The following is a 22,150-nucleotide window of genomic DNA, read 5'->3' on the forward strand; positions in this document are numbered from 1 at the left end:
AAGGTTGGTGTCTCCTCCTTTGATGCAAGTTTTGACCTGTTGTTCCAATATACCTGCTCATCTCTCCAATAAAAGGTTCAATTCTTTCCACAGAGGGAACAGTCCCTTGGCTCTCTTTTTGTACTCCTATTTCTACTGACTTAGTCTGGCTTTTAATTTTCCTTCCATAATTACTTCCACACTAATCCAATTTGTCTGTTCACCCCCAATCCTTCCCTGCCTGTCTGTTTTCAACACTCCTACACTAATGTTCTATGATTTCGTCATCTCTATGGAAACGCAAGAACACTGGAGGCAAAAAAACTGACAGTGTCATCTTTTAAGTTCAAAACACATGAAATGCATAATCCAGAAAACAAGTTGATAAAGTTTTAATTTAGGAAGGTAGACGTTGAGGTCTTTTGGATAAGCAACTATTTAGTTATGAGAAGCTACTGGGAGTCCACTACCGGCGCAGAGGTATAGGATCAGGTACTCAAAGCAATCTGATTTCCCCCAAAGACTGTAATAGAAAAAAGGAAGGAAACATTGGCATGACGGTGATGAAGAGTCAGGGTACTTCAGATTCAAGTGTCTGATCTACGACTTAGCTGTGTGTCCAAGGGAAGAGTTTAACCTTCCCAAACCGGCTTTGCCTTATAGAAGGTGGAGATGGCTGTGGGGATTATGCTGAGAAACAAGATCCGCAAGAGGAAGCATGCTTAGTGACTCGATAGGTGCTCCAGCTACATAGTAACTGGCCACGGTGGACTTCTGCTATTAACAGAGTTGTAAAACAGAGAGAAGACAAAACTCACTAAATAAACAAGTAAGTATAAAAATCATGCCAGGGGGGCTGGAGGGATGGCTCAGCCGTTTCTCTTTGCTGAATGCTCTTCCAGAGGTCCTCAGTTCAATTCCCAGTAACCACAAGGTGGCTCACAACCATCTGTAAATGGGATCTGATGCCCTCTTCTAATGTGTCTGAAGACAGCGACAGTGTACTCACATACATAAAATAAATAAATCTTTTAAACGAAATCACGCTAAGGAAGTTGTTTAAGCAGGAAGTACTTTCCAGAAATGACTAATTTAAAATGACATTTACCAGTCACGAGATCGACTTTTCTGGGTCCCACAAGCAGGGGCAGGAGGGTTTGAAATGCTTTAGCTAAGGCTAGAGTGCAAAGGTGTGCATATCATCTGCTTCTACTTCAACAAAGAGAAACATTTTGCAGGATATTTATGATGAGAAAAACATAAAAGTTGATGAAGAGATGATTACATAAAGTATCAAGTTTAATACACTAAATTGTTTGAGATTTTTCAGATTAAAAAAAAATGTATTTTAAAGCAATTGATAGAATATGTTGTGGATTTAATGTGTAGATACTTTTACTACCCATAAAGAAACAAATGGTAGCTAGTAGTCACGGATTGGGAATGTGCTGGGTTCTCAAAAGAGAGCACTGTGAAGCCAGTTTTTGGAGGTAATGAGGTCATGCCCAGGAGCACACTGCGGCCCACAAGTCCAGGGCTTGCACACTCCCAGTGTGACCCACCACTCCAGGGCTTGTACACTCCCAGTGTGACACACCACTCCAGGGCTTGCACACTCCCAATGGCACAGTGTTCTGCTCTAATCACCCAGGGCCAAAGCACAAGAAGCCAATGTAGCGCCTGCACCTCATAGCCCACTGCTTGCCTTGCTTCACACAAGGAGATCATAGAAAAAGCCCTTCTTCACAGTCAGGGCTACCCCACATGGCCTATGTAGCATGGCACGCCTCTTCCTCTTGGTGTTTGAGTAATGATCTGTCTTTTCAATGCTGCTTGTCTATTGATAAAAATAGACAATTTGAGATCATAGATAATTGACTCAGGATCTTAATGAATATCTATTTGTGGTCTAATTTAACAGTCACTTATGGGACACCAGCATGTAAACACCACTCTGTTTATACAGTTACTCAGACTGTTAGAAAAATACTAATTCTTGCTCCCTCCTATGATTTCCATTATGAATATACTGATTGCAGCTGTATCGGAGTTTTAAGATTGATGGATTAGCGCCATTGTCTTCAACACACCTTTGCACATGGCATTTTTGGGGGGACACTCAAACTGTTGTTAACTATAGAGTCAGCACTGGAAGATGGCACCCTTGAGTACCTGAGTTGTGGCAAGGTTTGAGATGTCTAGGAGGAGGGTATGAGGTGACAGTGAGTTAAGAAGAATGTTCTTGTCATTGTCCACACTGTAGGAACTGGCATGGGATCCCAGTCCTCTGAAGTTGAATATGAGCCTGACACTCTGTCCCTTCATTTGCTGTCTCTCCCCTTCCTCCATGCATTCATTATATGAAGTAAATTACATGCTTCAGTCATTTTGTTCTGATTGATGACGAGTGACCTTCCTGCACTGTGCCGCTTGGTTTACGCTGGAGGGTGGCCTATCAGCTCAGATTAGACTCATCCTGACAGGAATTCTCTACCTTTACCAAGACCACTAAAATTATACTTTGCATCACATATTAATACAAGATGAAAACATGATGTGCCTTTCAGTAAAAAGCTTTACTGAAACATTTAAAAAAGGAATCTCTCCCTTCTTTAGTTGCGAGCAAATGAATTGAAAGCTGATCATGTATTCCTTAAATCCTGCGAGTTTTTAAAAACATATTTAAAATTATATATTATAATCGTTATTTCCATATTGGAAAAGTTTGGTGCTCACTAATTTGAAACCATATGTTATGACAATAGACAATCCAGCCAAGGTGAATGACTGTGTTTTACAAAGTATGGAGAAGACTGTAGAACAGAGCTGTTATTTCAAGGAACTATACAACACAACCAGGAATACAAGCTACATACAGGAAGCCTTTCAGTCCCTAGAAACATTATTTCACTGTTATTAATTCTAATGCATTTGTCTATAGCAATTTAAATACCATCTGCTAGGTGTAGTGGCACGTGACTTTAATCCCAGCACTTGGGAGGCAAAGGCAGGTGAATCTCTGTGAGCTCAAAACTAGCTAAGTTGGTCTAAAAAATACCTGGTCCACAAAGTCCCTGGTCTAGACCATCCAGTGACACACAACGAGACCCTATTTCAAAGTTAACAACAACAAAATCCATCAGCAAACCTAAATAACAACACCTCTTCCAAATGTTAGTATTATCCGACAGAGGGAGGTAGCTTTATGACAGGAGTTTCTACTAATTATTTTATTATTAAAATTAATTAAATCACATGCTAAAATTTAGGCTCAATCTATGATATGAGACAATGTATTAGTAATGATTTTTTGAAGCTCATATATAATGTTATTTTAGTTTTCTAGTAGTATTTTATCCTGTTTTTAAGGCTATACAAGAGATATTTCAAATGCAAGCTAGATATTATAATCCTGAACTCAAGACTAAAAATATAAAAATAAAATTTCTTTTCAATTAAAAATTTTGAATTAGTCTATATTTGGTTATTAAATTTTTCTGTGATCAGCTGTAATGCCATATTTTCTTTGATGACTTTAGCCACCAAGTCTGTTTGCTTAAAGCAATGGTTCTCAACTTTCCTAATGCTGCGAGCCTTTAATGCTATTTCTCATGTTGTGGTGACCTCCAACCTTAAAATTATTGTGTTGCTACTTCACAACTGTAATTTTGCTACTATTATGAATTGTAATATAAATACATGATATGCAGGATATCTTATATGTAGCCCCTGTAAAAGGGTCATTCAACGCCAAGGGGATCAAGACCCACAGGTTGAGAACTGCTGGCTTAAAGGATCTGTCTGATCTTCCATCATACAAAGCTACAGAAGTGAACATTCAGTGCCTTTGTGAGTCAGAAGAGTCCAAACTATGAAACCTAACAATGCAGATAGACTTACTGATTAAATGGAAACAGCCCTGACTGACTACAGACAGTTAAAGTAGGGCCTGGGGTACTGGCTCAGAGTCTAAGATTCTTAGTTGGAAGGGAATTTTAAATATACTTTAACTAAGTCACTCATTCAAACATTGCCTTTCCCCATTGCCATTCTTGGTTGAATACCCTCTGGCTTCCAAGGCAACCTGCTGCCTTTTGCACATTTCCCCTCTCTATATTACTGGGGAACATTTACGCTCACATTAAGTTCCTCCAAGCCGAAAGAGAAGGGCAGGGTATTTATCACCCATTAGAAATGCAGTGTTCGCATAGGGTCAAGCGTGTGTTTATTGCCTCTAATGAGTAGACGGTCCAATTCCCTACAGCTGACTTCAAGCAGCTTCTCTGTGGAGTAAACAGTACTCAGCCACATGGAAAGCTGCTTAGCATTGGGTTGGAGACTAGAGGATGCCAATGGGTGAGTTCCCCGGGAGTCCTCCCTCAAGTTCTCCAACTTCCTTATGTTGCCCAGTTGGCCGGATGCAGCCACAATTACTAAGCAGCAGACTAGATAGATTGACACCAGTGAGTTGGGCAAGAAACCCAGGGGGTCACATTTATGCAGCATTAGAGGACTTGGATTTCTGTCTTTTATTCTAGCAGTGAGCTTTATAATCCTACTGTATATCCTATGATTCTCACCTAAAGGGAGAATATGTATACTTAGAATTCAGGGTTGTTGGGAATATTAAAAGAAACAATGCACATTAAGTTAGAAAATGTAACTCATGCTCTTTTCATCTTCAGATTTAGCATCAGTGCCACTCTGGAGGCCTAATACCTTAATGGGAGTTGAATCAACTAACATGTACTTACAAATTATGTAAACCTCATATTAAGCTATTGCCATATCAAATACAAGACAAAAATTTAAAGATTTTATTCCTGTTATCTGTAGTGCTGAACACTTCAGGAGACAAGGCAAAAATGATACTAAATATAAATCTGATAAAAAAAATTGGTTTCCATTGGGATAGGGGAGGCACCTAAGAATCCATGGGGATGACCTTTGCTTTAACTCACAGAATTGGGGATATGGGTCCTGAAGCAGCCACCTCCTGTAGCCAGGTAAAGCGATAGGGATACCAACCCACCTGCAAAACTTTCAACCCAAAATTTATACTGTCTACAAGAAATGCAGGGATAGAGCAGAGTCTGAGTGAATGGTCAAGCAATAACAGGCCCAACTAGAGACCCATCCTATGGGCAAGCACCTATCCCGGACACTGTTAATGATACTCTGTTATGCTTGCAGACAGTACCCTAACATGGCAGTCTTCTGAAAGTTTCCACCCAGCAGCTGACTCAGATGGATGCAAACACCCACAGCCAAACAGTGGATGGAGCTTGGGGGCCCTTATGAAAGAGTATGGGGAAGGACAAAGGGGATAGTAATGCCACAGGAAGACCCAAAGAACCAACTCACCTGGACCCTTGAGGCTCTCAGAGGCTGAACCACCAGCCAAAGAACACACATGGGCTAGACCTAGGCCTCCCTGCTCATATGTAGCAGATGTGCAGCTTGACTTTCATGTGGGTCCTGAACAACTGGAGCAGGTGGCTGTCCCTAAAGCTGTCGCCTGTCTGTGGGTTATGTTCTCTTGGCTGGGCTGCCTTATCTGGCCTCAGTGGGAGAGGAAGTGCCTAGCCTCACAGAGACTTGAAGTGCCAGGGTTGGGGAATATCCATGGGGGCCACTCTCTCAGAGGAGAAGGGAAGGGGCATGGGGGAAGGACCCCGTGGGAAGTGGTGACTGAGAGGTGGTGCAGGGATTGGGACGTAAAGTGAATAAAGAAAACATCAACAACAAAAACAAATAAAACAACAACAAGGAAAGTTAAAGACAAATATGAGCAAGTGCTCCCAGCAAAGAGTTAGATTTTTATATCTTTAAGGAAGAAATATAGTTTGCCAATTTGAACTTGTTTGTGTGTACATTTGAGTAAAGAGCCATAGTATTGTTGGCAAAAATTTCTTGGCCTCTGCAGCTGGAGTAGAATCCCATCCATGAACATGGATTTGGGTCCTCTCTGACTAAGGGTACATTTCCTTTCATACAGTATGTATTAGAAGTTCTACTGTAAGTTTCCCTGCCCCAAATCATAGTGCCTTCAGTATAAACCAACGTACTTTTCTGCCAGTGAGCAAATGTTCTGTCCTAACAGGTTTGAGATATCTCTTCATTGGTTTTCTAAATCTTCATCAACTTGTGTCTACTTTATGGTCTCATTTGATCCGTTACCCCAACCTCATTTTAATTCATCTTGATACCCTAGTTTTATGTGCATTTGGAGGGTATATTCAATCCCATTTTTCCACCACAACTTATTCTTCCCCATCTCGATGACAGTTATTCTTGTAACTGAGAGCTTGTGTTCTTAAAGTGTGACATCAGGTCACAGAGTATCTCATTTTGCTGTGGACTTGTTCTGTGCATACAGTTTGTCTCTCAGTGCAGTGCAGCAGGAAGTTCCTAGAAAGGATATACCTCTTATGAATGCTGGCCATAAGGCCACGAAACTGAGCCTTATGTTTTGTTAACTCTTTCTTAAATTAGACTCATCAAAGAATTAAATCCAATGAGGTTGGCATGGTACAAAGATATATCCATACAAGAGCCATACATGGAGAGGACATAATACCAAGATTCTAACATCTACTGAGAAAAGCCACTTAAGGGAAGTCAGCAGGCAGAACCTCGAGGCAGTTTCTAATTCAAACACCTCCCTGCTTCCCTTCCCGCGGTACAAGAGGTCAGTGTAGTAGAGAAAGTTACTTACTAAGGCAAACTTTTTGTTGAGAATCATCTGCTCTATTAAAGACGACTCATTGTGGAAGAGGTGGGGCTGCATGTGACTCCACATGTGAGGAAACCACCAGAACTCATCCACAGACCCCAGCAGACAGTCATCCCCTTCATCTTCCTCTTCAGTTCCTGTAGGGACAGAAATGAGTATTTAGTTAATTCCAACTGCATCTTCATCATATGTACGTATGTATGATCTGTCAATCACCTATCTTCCATCTATCTATCTATCTATCTATCTATCTATCTATCTATCTATCTATCTATCTACTAATCATGTATCTATCTTTTCTCTATCTTCTATCATCTATATATCATATCTATCACCTATCATCTATCTACGTTTTAATCTATCATCTATATGCATTATTTATCATCTATATGTATCTATAAGTTACCTATTTTCTGTATCATCGGTCATCTATGTAGTATCTAGTACACATCTATCATTTATATTATCACTTATCTATCAATCATCTATTATTTACTCTATTTAGAAGACACCATTTATAGTATTTCACATGTATATAAGTCATCTAACCCAAAATTTACCAAAGAAAAATCTGTTAGGGAACAATAAGAAACTATGACAAAACTTTAAAAAGATTTAGTTATAGTTTAAGGTATGTGCATATGTGCTGTGCTGATGCAAACACCGCGGCCCTCCAAGCAATCTTCTATAATCGCTTTGGAGGCATTGGATTGTTCTGGGGTATCTGCATGTAGCTGTAGTGCCAGCAGAGGCCAGAAGGGGGTGTAAGATCCCCTGGAACTGCACCACCTCCTGACATAGTTCCTAGCAGCAGATCGCTGACAAAGCGGTACACATCGTTAATTGTTGAGCTGTCTCCCTAGCTCCAAAACTTACAAAACATTACTAACCACGAGATACGAATATCAAAGTACTTCAAAGTCATCTTTAAAATTAATATTTAAGTATCACATTTAATAATAAATAGAATCATTCACAAGGAAATTAGGCTAATTAATGGAGCCTTTGTACAGCTTGTAGTGTAGAGGGAACGAATGAAGCAGAGTAACAGGTATTTTTACAAATGGTAGGACAGAGGAAGGGAATGTAAATTATTTGGCATGGCTTGTATATTCAGATGGGAGAAAATAGCTTCTGGTTTGGTCGCAGTGCTGGTGCACAGTGTTCCCTGGCTGTTCCTTGCCTCACCTATCACAGTGGAAGCAGAGGGAAGGTTTGTGAGGCTTTGCAGTGGTCATCTCATTCTGAGCTCTCCCTCCCCAGTCACGAGATGGTGACAGAGTTAGCAGGCTCCCCAGTGTGTAAGCTGTTTCTTAGGCTTCCGCTTCTGCTCCCATTTACTTACCACACAGAACTTCTGTCTTGACCTGTGTGTGCCTGTCTTTATTCCTTCGTTTTCTAGCTTGCTTTGCTCAGAGTGTATTTAATGAGGAAAGAGTAACAGACCTTGGCATTATTGAGAGAGGATTCAAGAGAGTTAGTTATCTTTTCCTGAAACAGTTGTAAAATTGCAATTACAACTTTTAGACATTGCAAGCCTGGTGGATTTAGAGAAATAATTTCTGCCATCTGAGAGATTTATCTTAATTCTCAGGAAATGTAATTTTATGTCTTTCCTTTTTCTTAATAGCTCTATTTATCTGGCTTCCTTGAATTCCACTTTGGGTATATTTTCGATCAGAATAGATTATATTGAGCGGAAGTATCTATTTATTACTTTCAAGATTATGATAAAACAAATGAACTGCATATGGTTGCTTATGTTTGGATTACTCCAGCCTCCTCTGGAGGAGTCAAAGGAGGACAGAAAGGAGAAGTCAAATCCTTATGACAAATAATGCTTGAGCCCAATCAGGGCACTGTCAAACAACAAAGCTTATTTTACTGTGTGCCTACTTAAAAAACCTCACTCTGCGTGGGGGAGGAGGGACTGGAGAGACGGCTCAGTGGTTAAGAGTTCTGACTGCTCTTCCACAGGTTCTGAATTCAACTTCCAGCAACTACATGGTGGCTCACAACCATCTGTGATGGGATCTGGTGTATCTGAAGACAGCTACAGTGTACTCATATGCATAAAATAAATAAATAAATCTTAAAAAATACCCTCACTCTGCAGTACATTCTCCTTTGTTTTCTATTGCACACTGCCAGCAACTGTGACTTCAGCCCGGGTCAGACAGTTGTTAGGAGCTTTATGACGCTACGCTGCTCCTGACATCCATGTGAGGTAAGGGTCACCGAAAACTCTCTTTTCTCAAATGAGTCCAAGAGGCATGCCTTAAAGTAAAGGTTAGGAGGGGCCCTGGGTGCTAATTTAATTAAGTAACCCCACATTCAGGGCCCACAGTTATTATTTACTAGCCAAATGTGGACTCCAGATATAGCTTCAGAGTTTCCTTAGTCAACATACCACAGTGCTTTCTACATTTTCTGTTGACTCGGTGATGCAATCAGACTGGGTAGGTGTTCTTGCTTCTCAGTGTTTTCTTGATATGTTCCAGCCTGACTGACCCGTGGAGGCCAGAACTTTGTTTTATCACATAACCTCCCTAATGACTGACTATCAGTTACAAAGCTCTGTAGGAAAATTGCATTCCGGTTAAGTCAGGGTGGAGACAGTCTGGGCACTTCACTAGTTATCTAACTTTGAGCCCTTTAAATTCAAGAGAATGTTTAAATTAAAAAAAATAAATAAATAAAAAGGGGAAGCATCAGACTGGAGAAAAGGCTCAGTGGTTGAGAGCAATGGCTGCTTGTTCAGAGGACCAAGGTTCTTTCCCCAGCACCCACATGGCATGCTACAAGCATTTGTAGCTTCAGTTCTAGGAGATCTGACATTCTCCTATGGCCTCCACAAAGAATCAGTCATACATGTAGTGCCCCAACATATACACAGGCAGAATATCTAAATATAGACAGCAAGACTTAAAAAAAGAAAGGAAGGAAGCTTTCTCCTGAAACATTTTTTTTTCTATTTTAGTAGCGCCATTTTCTCTTCTTCAATGCTGAGTAAAAAGGACAGTTTTCAACAGAGAAAGGAATCAATTATTTACAAAGGAAGACAATGAACTTTACTTAAGTTTCATAACATCTAATTATAAAGCCTGAATATTAAATTTTATATTTGTTCTCATGAAAAATAATATATCTCGTCTTAGACATCGCTGGCTAAACCGTGTGAGACCTTTCATCTTATACATAGATAATAATATCTTTCCAATTTTGACTTTACTTTCCACCTACGCAGGTCTTCCCTTGATCTAGAGAGAGCATATGCATTATGAGCTATGGGAAATGCTTTTCTTAAAAGGAAAAAGAACACACACACACACACACACACACACACACACCCCACACACCACACACCTTTCATTGCTCAGAAGGAATGAGTTGGACAAATGACATCATTTCTAGCATCCAGTATTGAAGGAAGAAGACTGAGTTGCCAGGAGATGTTCGATTTGTGTATTTCCTGAGTTTGGCCTGTCCTGATTTTAATTCTATAGTTCTTTCTCCCATCACCCTCTTTTTCATTTGAACATGGAATGAATACCCCATTGGCTCATGTGTTGAAGGGTTGGTCAGTTGGTGGTGTTACTTTGGGAGGTGGTAGAGATCTGAAGGGTGTGGTTAGAGACAGTAGTTCACTGGAGATGGGTGTCTGAGAACACACTTTCCCCCATCTCCTTTCTCTGTCTCTCTGTTGTCATGAGGTCAGTGCTGCTCTACTACCCACAGCTCCGTGATGCTCTGCCTGGACACAGGCCTAGACATGATGGGCAATGCAGACCGAGGGTGGAACTTTTTGGAAACCAAAATTCAAATCCTTTTTTCATTAAACTACAGGCATGAACTGCAGTGACAGTATTAGACATACAACTTTTTCAAATATGTTGCATATTCAGGATCTTTTCTGAGTCCTTCCTTGTGTCTTAATTTTCCTTTCTTTCCAGATGGCAAAGCATGTAACAGCTATGGAGGTGACTGTGGACGTCTATTTCTTTTGGTATTTTGTACTCTCTGTTGTGAAATGCAGCAGCATGGTAGGCCTAGTGTTGCGAGAACCAGAACCAGAACCAGTGCTTCTGCTCCCCGAGATCCTTTCACAGGAAGCACCCTATCTTTCTGCTTTAAGAAATCATTTGATATCACAAAACTGTACACCTGTGATCGATCTGGAACTTATTTTTTTGTGTGACTTTTTTTTTTTTTCAGCTCTGGGTCAAGCCACCTTCTTTACACAGTAAAGTCCTGTGGTCAGCGTTTGAGTTTCTGTGGACTGCATTTCTCTCCCCCATTTAAGCTTCTGCCACCACCCATCTTACTGACTGTGACTTTGGATTACTAACAGTGTTTGTTGGTGCAGCTATGCAGCTTGGTTCCTCTGTCTCATAACTGTTTTGGCTATTCTTGGCTATTTGAATTTTCATATAAGTTTTAGAGGAATGTTACCAATATCAACCAAGAAACTTGTTAGAATTGTGTCTGAGACTTTATTAATTATAGATCAATGTGGAGAGGACTGACTTGTCTAGTCTTCCAAACCTTGGGCATCTCCGAGCTATTTAAAGTTACACTCAGTACAACTGTATGATTCCAAAATCTACCTCTTCAACTCTGTTGATGGAATAGTAGATTACACTCTTTTTTATTTACCTATGACTTTATGGATGGTAGGCAAAACACACAGCTGATTTTGTATATTGCCCAAGACTCAAAAGGTATTAGAAAAGATAAAATTGACATAAAGTTAAGTATTTTCATTATTCAAAAACACAGAGAGAGAGAGTAAAGACAACCCAGACTGTGAGAGAAAAGAGCTCGCAATGCATTTAACTGAGAAATCATCAGGCAGAATGGATCAAGAATTTACAAATAAGCAACAAGAAGGAAACAGTGACATAAGCAGTCCTCAGAAGAGGATCTCAAATAGCCGGCAACCATGTGCAGATGTTCACTTCCTGTTCATAGAAGAAATATATATCAAAACCACCATGTGAACTTCTATATTCCCACAGCAGGGCTAAAATTTAAAAGGGAAACAACATGACATATGAAGCCCAGTCCTCAGACAACTAGGAAAACACACTGGAAAAATCAGTTTGTAAAATCAATTGGCTTTTCCTCTTCAAGTTTATATATATATATATATATATATATATATATATATATATATATGTGTGTGTGTGTGTGTGTGTGTGTGTGTGTGTGTGTGTCATTTGAGCAACTCCACTGGTGGCTGAGAGCCAACAGAAAAGAACTTAAGCCCTCTAAGGAACAAGGGTGAACATCTGACAGGATGGCCCAAGAAATGCCAAAGGCTAAAGAGAACCATCTGCTTTGCAGTAGGGTGGATAACGCGTCAGCATGCTCAAACATGAAACACTACCAACAAATAAAAAGGGAGAAGAATAATCTAAGCTCCAAATTCACATGACTAACAGAAGGTTGAACAACAGCAACTAAAGCTGGATACAGCAAATTTTATACTTATGTCGAAGCTAGGTGTAGCTAAGAAGGTACTGGAAGCCAAGGAAGCAGTATAGAAGTATTAGCATCAAAAGGGTAGGGACTTCCCAGGGGATCGAAGTAGGGGGATGGTAATAGTTTCTTGCTCTGCTTGAGAGTTACATTGTGTATAGTTTGTGAAAATTCACTAAAGATAGTTTGTTACTATAGACTTTTCTATATGTAAATTATGGGTCAGCAAAAAAGAAAGGGCATTTGAAAATACCACAAGCTTTAGAATCATTAACATTTTCTAAAGGTTAAAAGTAGTTAAATGGAGTTAAATGAAATGGAGTTAAAGGAAAACAGGGGAAAGTTATGAAGGAAGCAGGAACAAGGGACCAGGAAGGAAGTGCAATTTCAAATAGAGTGGTCAGAGGAGTCTTACCTGTGTGATAAAATTTCCCTGAAAATCCAAGGTTGAATGTAAAATTTGTGATTTGTGTGCGCAAAAGATTCTGAGTGTCAAGCAGGGCCTGAAATACAGAATGAACAAGAGGCGTTTCAGGGTGACAAGGTACTGAGAGACATTCAGAGAGTAAGACCACGCTATTCAAATCACACGGCGGATCATGGATAATGGTAAGCTTAGGCAGCACATACACATACGTACTCACGTTTCAGCTCATGGGAAATCTGAAAAAAAAAAATGTTGGCTGGAGAAAGCAAAGTGAAAGGAAAAGTTTAATCCATATGTATAAAGGAAGTGGTGTAGTATATCTCTTTTTTACCTCTCAGGGACATAGATAACCAATTCCAAAAGGACTTTCATTTTAAATGCAGTTTCGCAAGAACATATGTGGAAAAAAAAAAAAAACATACTGGCATTTCTCAGATATATCTTTGTTCTTCAAAACACCAACATTTTAACTTTTAAATCTGAGATTTCCAAAAGATAGTGATGGTTATTCAAGAAGATAAGAAGGTACAGCGAATCTATAATTGGTTCATTAAAACAAGCAAATATTCGGGATATCTCATCTTGACTGACAACTGGTTTGGATGGAGAAACACCGATGTGATTAGTTAAGTGTATCTATGGGTGTTCCCATGAGAGAATCTGGAGGTGGGATTAGCTAAGAGAAATAATCTCTTGAATAAGAAAAGCATCACTCAGGACCAAGTTGGAAAAGAAGATGGAAAAAAAAAAGGAGAAAAAGGTAGTTTCTCGTCTGTGTTCTTTGTGCTACCTGGACATCATGATGTAAACTCTCTACTCTGATCCACTTACCACGATGAACTGAAACTGTGAGCCAAAATCAATAATCCTCCCCACTTGTCTAAGTTGTGTCAAGCTCTTGTCAGTGGCGAGAGCACACATATTGCACTTCTCGTAAGGGGCACTTTTGAAGGATGGTTTTCTGTTAGTGCTGCAGTCTGTCTATGAGTGTTTACTGCACTTTCATTGTGTCTTCTCCCTTACTTCCCAATTCTTATTTAAATTCCAATGACCAATTACTCTGCCTCCTCCCCTTGTCATTGTCTGTGTGTGTGTGTGTGTGTGTGTGTGTGTGTGTGTGTGTGTATGGTTATAACTTAGTGTTCACCTAAACCAAACATAAATAGCACTGTTGATTTTCAAAAAGATCTTGGTTAACACTTCATTTTTACATGGGAGGAAACTGAGGTAAATGGCTTGCTTATGTTCACAGACAAAAGGATCCCAAATTGGGTTCTTGCGCTGACCTTCCATTGGATCCTTCGATTTGGTACATACAGGCCCACACCACCCTTGTGTTCTTTAATAGCAGAACTGATGCTCAGTAGTGCCTGAACTGCCATGTTCTGTCTCCTTACTATTCAGCGACCGTTTGAAGATTGCCTGCCTTATCCAAATACAACTGAGTCTGTGTGGATGCAGAGAATGAAATCCTTGCTTCCTCAACTTAAACTCACCTCACTAATCATTGGTTATTGAAGTGTAAGTATGCAATTGTTTTCCTAACATTTCTTCATTTGCAAGAATCAACTCCTTAATATGTAGGATTGAACGGTATACTATGTGGGTCTACATGACATTGATGGGTAGAAGGTCTGCTGCAGGAGATCCACACCCCACTATGAGAGTATAAAGTCTAATTGATGCCGGTGTTGCTAGAGACAGGTAAGATCTTGCCTGGGTGTGGTATAGGATGAGCATTGGGAAAAAAAAAAACTGGACAAGTGAATGTGCCTTAGTGAAGAAAGGAACTTCTTACCTTTCCACACTGGGGATAATCTGCAGGAAGGGTGCTGTGCAAGCAGAAGGTCTGAGCCTTGTTTCTTTTGGCTCCTGTGGTGAGGACTGTGAACTTACAGTGTAGTCTTTAAGAGGACAGACCTGGAAGTCAGCTGGCTTTAACTGGAATTCGGAATCTCCCGTGCTTCCACTTTGGGGTATGTTATTTCAAACCCAAGTTTCATCATTGTTAAAGTCAAGGTAATACTACTCACTGCAGAGCTCTCTCTGGAGATTAAATGAGATAGTCGGTGTTTGCTGTTGATCCAGTGCCTGGTATGTGATGTGTGTGCAGCCCTGAGCGTGGCTGCTCTGCCATCTCTGCAGCTAAAATCATCACAGCAGCTGCGTGGTGGTTGCTACCACTGAGTGCTCAAGGGAAGTCTGTGGCACTTGCTTGAGCTTAGTTCTTCATTTGTAAAGTTAAAAGAGTTCTCCAAGTCAGAGCATAATAAGGGTAAATCGTACATGCAGGAGTGGTTAGTTAAGTTTGCTAAAAAGCCAAAAAGCTATATCTATCATCCATCCATCCACCTATCCATCTATTCATCCATCATGTATCATATCTACCTACCTATCTACCTACATTCTATTATCCATTTTCTATTTTCTATTTATGTCACCTATCATTTACTACCATCTATCTACCTATCACCTATCTATTCTCTATATATCTATTCTCTATCACCTGTCTATGTATCTGTCCTCTATCTACATACCAGTCACCTGTCTACCTACCATCTCTCTATCTGTCCATATACCATTCATTTAATACTTGGTTTGCTGTCTTTATGTGAGTCACATGATTTCTCTGCCCATCCCCCACCTGTCCTATTCTTTTAGTAGGTCATTGTTTCACCTCAGCTGAACATCCTGGCTAACTTTTCCTGTGTATCTTCCCTTCTTAAGTCTTCTCTTTTTTTTTTTTTTTCTGTTTTATTCCAATTTACCGTTTAATTATTCATTCACTGAATAAATATTCAAAATCTATTCTAAAATTATTTCTTGCATATTTAATGACTTCTCCTTAAACCCAGGATGTCCTTGTCCTTTCCTTTTGCTGTGTGCCCCTTTTGTTGGAACTATCCTTCAGTGACCTTTGGTGTGTGACCATACATATGTACATATTTAATATATAGTTATGATCACAATCGCTATTAGGAGAAAACATGCAAACCTCTTATTCCTGAGCCTTAGAAACTAAATTAAGTTCTTGCAAAATAATATCTTTGACAACTAGAATACACGAATTCTGATGACTCAACTACCCCTGATTTTGCCAGTTTGAATATTTCACACATTTATAACACATTTAAAAAAAACAAACATCTAAGAACTTAAAAGATATACTGAAACATATGGCGTTATGAATTATGCTATGTATGGTGAGACAGTACTTTCTAATTGTCAAGCTGATTGGATTGAGACGTGCTAAAAAAAGTTAGTGAGGTACACCCGGTGGTGCCCATGAGGGCATCCCAGAGGTGGTTAGATCCTGAGGGCTCTGACTCACTGACTGAACCAACTCTAAGTGGATTCATCACATGGTGGCTTTATTGGGAGGCGACCAAGGGAAGAGGAAGTAGGACACTAGACGTCACCCTTGAGGGTTGTAGCGTGTCTCGGTCCTTGTCTGTTTTCCTTTCCTCTGTGCGTGAGGTGTAGTACGCTGTTCCCTCACACCCTCCATGCTATCAATATGCCTCTGAAACCAGAAGCCAAAGTCAATCATTCTTCCCTAAAGTTCTCCCAGGTATGTGGTCATAGGGTAAAAACTGAGTAGACAACACGTGGTGAAGAGAGAGTTTGTGTCCAGAAGGTATTTATGTACTTAGAATAAACAGCCATACGTTTCATACTTTAATTGATTTTAGAAACCAGATTTTGGGAATGTGCATGAGAAAATTGTCTCATATTTATGCATTATTTACATTGTTACAAAATACACTGAAATGTTTTGTGCGAGAAGTTTAAGTACCTGGGAATGTTTTCAGACAAAATTCTTTTTATTAAGCTTGTTACTACTGTAATGAAATAGTTACCTGAGGCACTGTGCTCATTGCTATGAACAAATATTAGACAATTATTCCTTGTTTTGAGTCTCTATTTGGGATGTGTCTAAAATGATGTGACAATATAAAAAACTAATAATAAATAAAATCTTTGCTACAACACCAAAATGGAAAAAAAACAAAACAAAACAAAAAACCCTTGAAAAATAGACCCTTTCTGGGGAGTAGAGTCTCGGAAGGAAAAGGCAAATGGCCACATCTCTTCAATGGCTGGTGCAGGAGCCCTGGAAGCATAGGGCCCAGTTTCAAGTGTCTTCATTATTGAAAAGTGGTATGTTTATTTTTAGGAATTCCAGTATACAGTGTGTATTTAGCAGTACGATATACAATATCATATACCATTGATTACTAAGACAATCCATTTAGATGTGGATATAGGGAGACACAAGGAAATTAGAACCAGAGATACCCATTGTGAAATGAAGGACTATGTTTAATTAGAGTATGGTATAATTAGAATTTTAAAAAGCATGTTTGTATCTTTTTTTCGACAGTGTATTATGGATGGGCATTATCCTTTCATCCCCAAATCAAACCTTCTAAGCAAACCAGAATGCTGATCACATCAAATGGCTGTACTAGAACTGATTTGATCATTTCTGTGCGTTGTACATTTGAGTTCTTGCCACTTTTGCAAACGTTAATCCTGTTCTCTGTATAAGTCTGTATTTACATGATTAGAAAACCATCCCTAGGGACAAGTAATTCTACCCACTTTCAACAAACAAACAAACAAACATGGCAGGAAATCTGAAATTGCTTAGTGGAGTACTAAAAAGGAACACAGTGTTCAATGAAATTATATGACATTTGCATTCAAACATAATTCACAAAAACTTAAAAATCATTTTTTTAGAGTTGAATGTATATGCCGTTCCTTCTTAGTTTTTCAAGTCCTCATTATGCAAAGTCAAGAACATTTGCAAGATCTGGTTAAAGGCAAAAAAGGATCCAATTTAAAGAGATTGAGCTCCAAGGACTGAGTAAAATGGAAGCTATTATGTGTCTTTGGATTTCACTCAATTTTCCTTAACAGAATGAATATATCATAGAGAGAAAATGAGAGGCAAAAATTAAAATTAAACATAATTGCAAAACATTTTTTTGTATGAGAGTCATTTTAGTATTCAGCAAATGTGTGGCACTCTTCAGAAGAACAGCTGCTAATTTTTTACTTCTTATTCATACCACCTAGATTATATTTTGAACTCATTTATCATTTACAAGTGAATAGACTAGGTTGGTGAGACAATAGAAGATGAGGAAGATACTTTAATGTTGAGTATTGTACTGGTTAGTTTGACTTGACAATAACTAGAGAAACCTGGCCAGAGAGCACCTCAGTTGAGGAATTGCCGCCATCAGAGCATATCTGGGGGGATTTCCATGGTTAATGAGTAATGAAGACAGGGCCAAACTGTGCTGGTGGTCCTGGGTTGTGTAAGGAAGCAGGCTCAGTAAGAGTGGTTGCAAGAATATAAACAGCGTCACTTCATGGTCCGTGCTTCCGTTTCTGCCTCCAGGTTCCTTTCTTGAGTTCCTTTGACAATGGACTATGACCCAGAAGTATAAGCCAAATAAATCATTTCTTCTTAAGTTTGTGTTGGTCAGTGTTTTATCACAGACAGAAAACAAACTAGAACAAGTACGTTGCTTTCATCACGAGAAAAAAAAAGTATTATCAAGACTATAAGTAACTATATTTGCTAAATTAAATAAAAGCAATAGGGTAGCTGCTTGCAAAGGCCTGTATTTGTGTCTCTATGTCACACATTGAACCCAAGCATCAGGCCTACTCAGTGTAATAGTTTCACCCATTTCAGATGACATGGAGAAATGGCTCCAAGTCTCTAAAACCCTAATGTAGAACAATAGAGTTGTGTCTCCAGTGGGCCAGTGGCCCTTCTTTTTACCAAGCTTGAAAACTTCTTGCTTTGCCACAAAATTCCATCTCCGCTTCCTCTTGTGAGTCATGTGAACAACAAAAACCATGTGCCCACAGTTCTAGTTTCCAGCTCTTTTCCGAATGTCTCTTTAGTAATGTGGGTGCCTATTAGCACCAAAATGGGGGTTCATCAGGTTATGTTAACAACCATCACAGGGCTCTGAGCCTCTTTCTAAAGGACATTACTGAGTCCTCCATTCCTCACCAGAATATTAATGAATTTCATGTTTGCTTTGTATTAGTAGAATAAGGACATATGTGTTTGTATGGAAGGTAAGGGGAAAGAATTACAAGGTATAATAAAGTGTTTGCTCTATCTTTTAACTCATCTAGAATATACATTATGCATAGACTATAAAATTGTATATACTGGGGGATATTTTTCTTAAAACAGTTGTTAGACTGAAATTGGCAAAAACGATTTGTAACTAGGAAACAGAAAATTATTAAGTCCTATTCTTTCTTGAACGCTTGAGATTTTTATGCATATTTTATTTAGTGTTTGGCTGATATACATAAATAGACAAAATACTGATGTACTTCTAAAAGAAAAAACTAAATTTACAAAGCAGTACACAAATCCCTATAATGCAGTAACTTCAGGGAACGCTAGCTATGCCTTATTCAATTAACTACTTATAAAAAAAGGATTTCACATGTCATGAATATGTTTATACATGTAAATAATGTTACCTATCCTCCCCAAGAAGTAAAAAATGCTAAGTGCTTACAAACACGCATGGCCAAGGTCCTTAGCACCTTTCCACTTCTGCTTTAACAGCAAAGTGGGGCTGAGGCTTGATTAACCACTTCATGAAGCAGTAGCTACATTTAAACTGTCTCAGCGTGATGTTAGGAGTCTGGTGTGCAAGTGTGATTGTTCAGTGATTTAGGAGTAAAATTTTGATTGAATCTTGATGAAAATGTCAATAGAATGGAATTTTCTAAAAAAAATAATTTATTTTTGTTTGTTAATTTTTTTTGTTGTTGCAATTTGAATGGGATCTGAGTTACTCAGGTAGTTGGTGTCTGCGAGGCTGGTTTGGAGGAGATTAACATGAGAATTGGTGGAGCCTTGCTGGTTTACTTTTTTGTTTTTAGGGAGTTTGATCAGATCAATTGAAGATTTGAACAGAACAAAGAGGCAAGATGGGAGACTTTCTGCCTGCCTGTCTCAAATTGGACATTGGTTCCCCCCTCCACCCCCACTCCACCCCTGAGACTCAAATTAGGATGTGAAACCTCAGTTTCTCTCCCTCAAGAACCTTTCTCTGTGGTTAAAAATATAAAAGTTCTCTTTAGCCAGATTGGGAGAAGCAGCCAGGTTGATCAGGGTGCATGCTGGGTAAAGCACAATGTCTTAGGGTAGGCAGCTCCACCCTTGGGAAGGCAGGTAGGAGGGAGCAGGAGCTTATGAGGGTCAGGGGTCAGTAAAGAACCGCCACTCCACATGGTAAAATGGATCACCATTCCATATTATAAAATGGTCCAACCTCCAATGGGGAAATGGCGTGGTGTCTCCTTACAAAGCTAAATAGAATCACTTTATAATCCAGTAGTTCCGCATCTAGGTGTATACTCCAAACTCTGAAAAGTGTTTACACAAATGGCTGTACAGTAATTCATAGTAACAAGAGTCACAACCACTACATCATGAGAATAGCTCCTATTGTTCATTGATAAATAAATGGATAAACAGATTGTGATAGACACATACAATGTGATAGGATTTACCCATGAAACCAATGTACCAATGTATGTCACAACGCAGATAACCCTCATAAGCAAGCTAAAAGTGTGCATACAGGTCACATACTGGAGGGATCTACTTATGTGCAGTGTATGAGTTCACACAGAAGGAAAGCAGACTCCTTCTCAGAGGTGGGAAGAGGTGCAAAATGAGCCGTGGGTTGGGGATCCCTATGTTGTAAGGGCAGTGCCTGTATCTGCTAATAAAAAATGCTAATGGATATGACTCTAATTTTAACTGGATGGCTAATTAGAAGTCAGTGAATTTCACCTCTGTGAGGAGAAGACTACGCGGCACAGCCGCGAGCATCCATGTCTCTGTATATGGGATCAGCTGACTCTTACTAAATGGGTGCTGCATGCAAAGTGGTTTTCCCCAGTAGTTTGAGAAGGTTAGGTTGATTCCACGACAGACTTCAAATTGGCAGTTAAGGAGACCAGGCCTAAGAACTCGGCAAGTCCAGGCAAACCCTGGCAAGTCAGTTACTAACGGGAAGAACCCCAGGCTCCAGCCTTCACACTTCCATAATGAATCTGGAATGCCTAGAGATAGAGTCCAACAAAGCTCATCTACCCTGGAATCCCAGTGTGCCTTCGAGCTCACTTGGTTGTCTCTCTGTCTTGGTAATGGGCGACTCCAGCATGCTGGACTTCTGCAGACTAAAACATTCTTGGTGTTTACTTTCTATCTGAGTCCCGGGTATCATTCTTCGGCGACTCATGGACTCTTACAGATGTCCTCTGTCCTCCACACTAGCATCAAGAAAGTCCTACACAGTGTGAGTTCAAAAGGCCTCGGCTGGTGGGTAGCCGTGAGGGCTGGTTTCCAGAAGTCACTGTGCTGGCTAGCTCTGGCTTCAGTCTCAGCCCCTGTCAGGTTTCTGTTCACCCGGCTCTGGCCACACTGGCCTCTGTGAGAGTCCTGACCATTTCTCACCTCTGAAGGTCTTCAGTACTTCTGCTACTTCTGACAGACACATTTCCCCCCATATAGGGTTTTTTTAATTTGCCAAATTTTTTTGGTTACATAATCTTGGTGTAGCTTTCCTTTGTCTCCTCTATTTTCAAAGGATAAAATCCCCTCAGCTTTATTAAGGTATCATTGAGAAATAAAATAACATATATTTACAGTGGACAGGATCACATTTTGATACATATATGCACTGTAAAATAGTTAAATTAATCGGGTTGGTAAATATTACTACTGGAATGAGCCCTTGTTGGGGGAAAACGAGACTCACAGAAATCTGCAAGCTATGAGTGGCTCATACAGACCCAGAATAAGTCTTTTGAATAACCCCCTTCCATAGTATCACATCAGACTGCAAACTTTGTTTTGCATGGATAGATATGCTGTATAGTTTTCTCTGATGCAAGCTGGGAAAAAGGCACACATGTATACTTTACAAATCAGCTTTATTCCTCTAGAACCTAAAATGCCCATGAGATCAGAAAGCTATGAGGAAGAAAATAGAAAAATTGAATTTTGTTATGATGTGAATTTGTTCCCAGTGTTCAAATACCGAGGCTTAGTCACCCATGTGTAATATCCAGGGGGGCTTTAGATTGTTGGAGTCATGAGAATGGGGATCTCCTGCATGAACTGGGGTCCTTATGCAAAACTACATATGGTGCCTGTCCTTTCTGTCCTTTCCCCTGGTGAGGATGTGGCATCATCATCTGCTTCCTGGCAATATGGCAACACAGTTCCACCTGGAAAGAGAGACCTGGGTCTCGGTGCACATAGAAGCTGCTGTGCCTTCCGGCCTCATGACTGGCAGAAAGATTCCATCGTGCATAAGTTACCACTGTGGGATGTTCTATAACACTACTGAAATACACTAAGGAAGATTTCCTTTCCTTTCCTTTCCTTTCCTTTCCTTTCCTTTCCTTTCCTTTCCTTTCCTTTCCTTTCCTTTCCTTTCCTTTCCTTTCCTTTCCTT

General features: G+C 39.7%; 1 protein-coding gene across 1 annotated transcript in view; it reads right to left on the reverse strand.

Moving 5' to 3' along the window:
- Window positions 1–22,150, reverse strand: part of Ndst3 (N-deacetylase and N-sulfotransferase 3) — a 145,806-nt gene that overhangs the window by 82,301 nt on the left and 41,355 nt on the right. Inside the window, exons 3-4 of the mRNA XM_021195526.2 lie at window positions 12,612–12,699; window positions 6,698–6,852 (exon numbers count right to left, since the gene is read on the reverse strand). Coding sequence (XP_021051185.1) covers window positions 6,698–6,852; window positions 12,612–12,699 — 243 coding nt within the window. The remainder of the gene's footprint in view (window positions 1–6,697; window positions 6,853–12,611; window positions 12,700–22,150) is intronic.

The sequence above is a fragment of the Mus pahari genome, chromosome 4 (genome assembly GCF_900095145.1).
Source record: "Mus pahari chromosome 4, PAHARI_EIJ_v1.1, whole genome shotgun sequence".
Classification (NCBI taxonomy): Eukaryota; Metazoa; Chordata; class Mammalia; order Rodentia; family Muridae; genus Mus; species Mus pahari.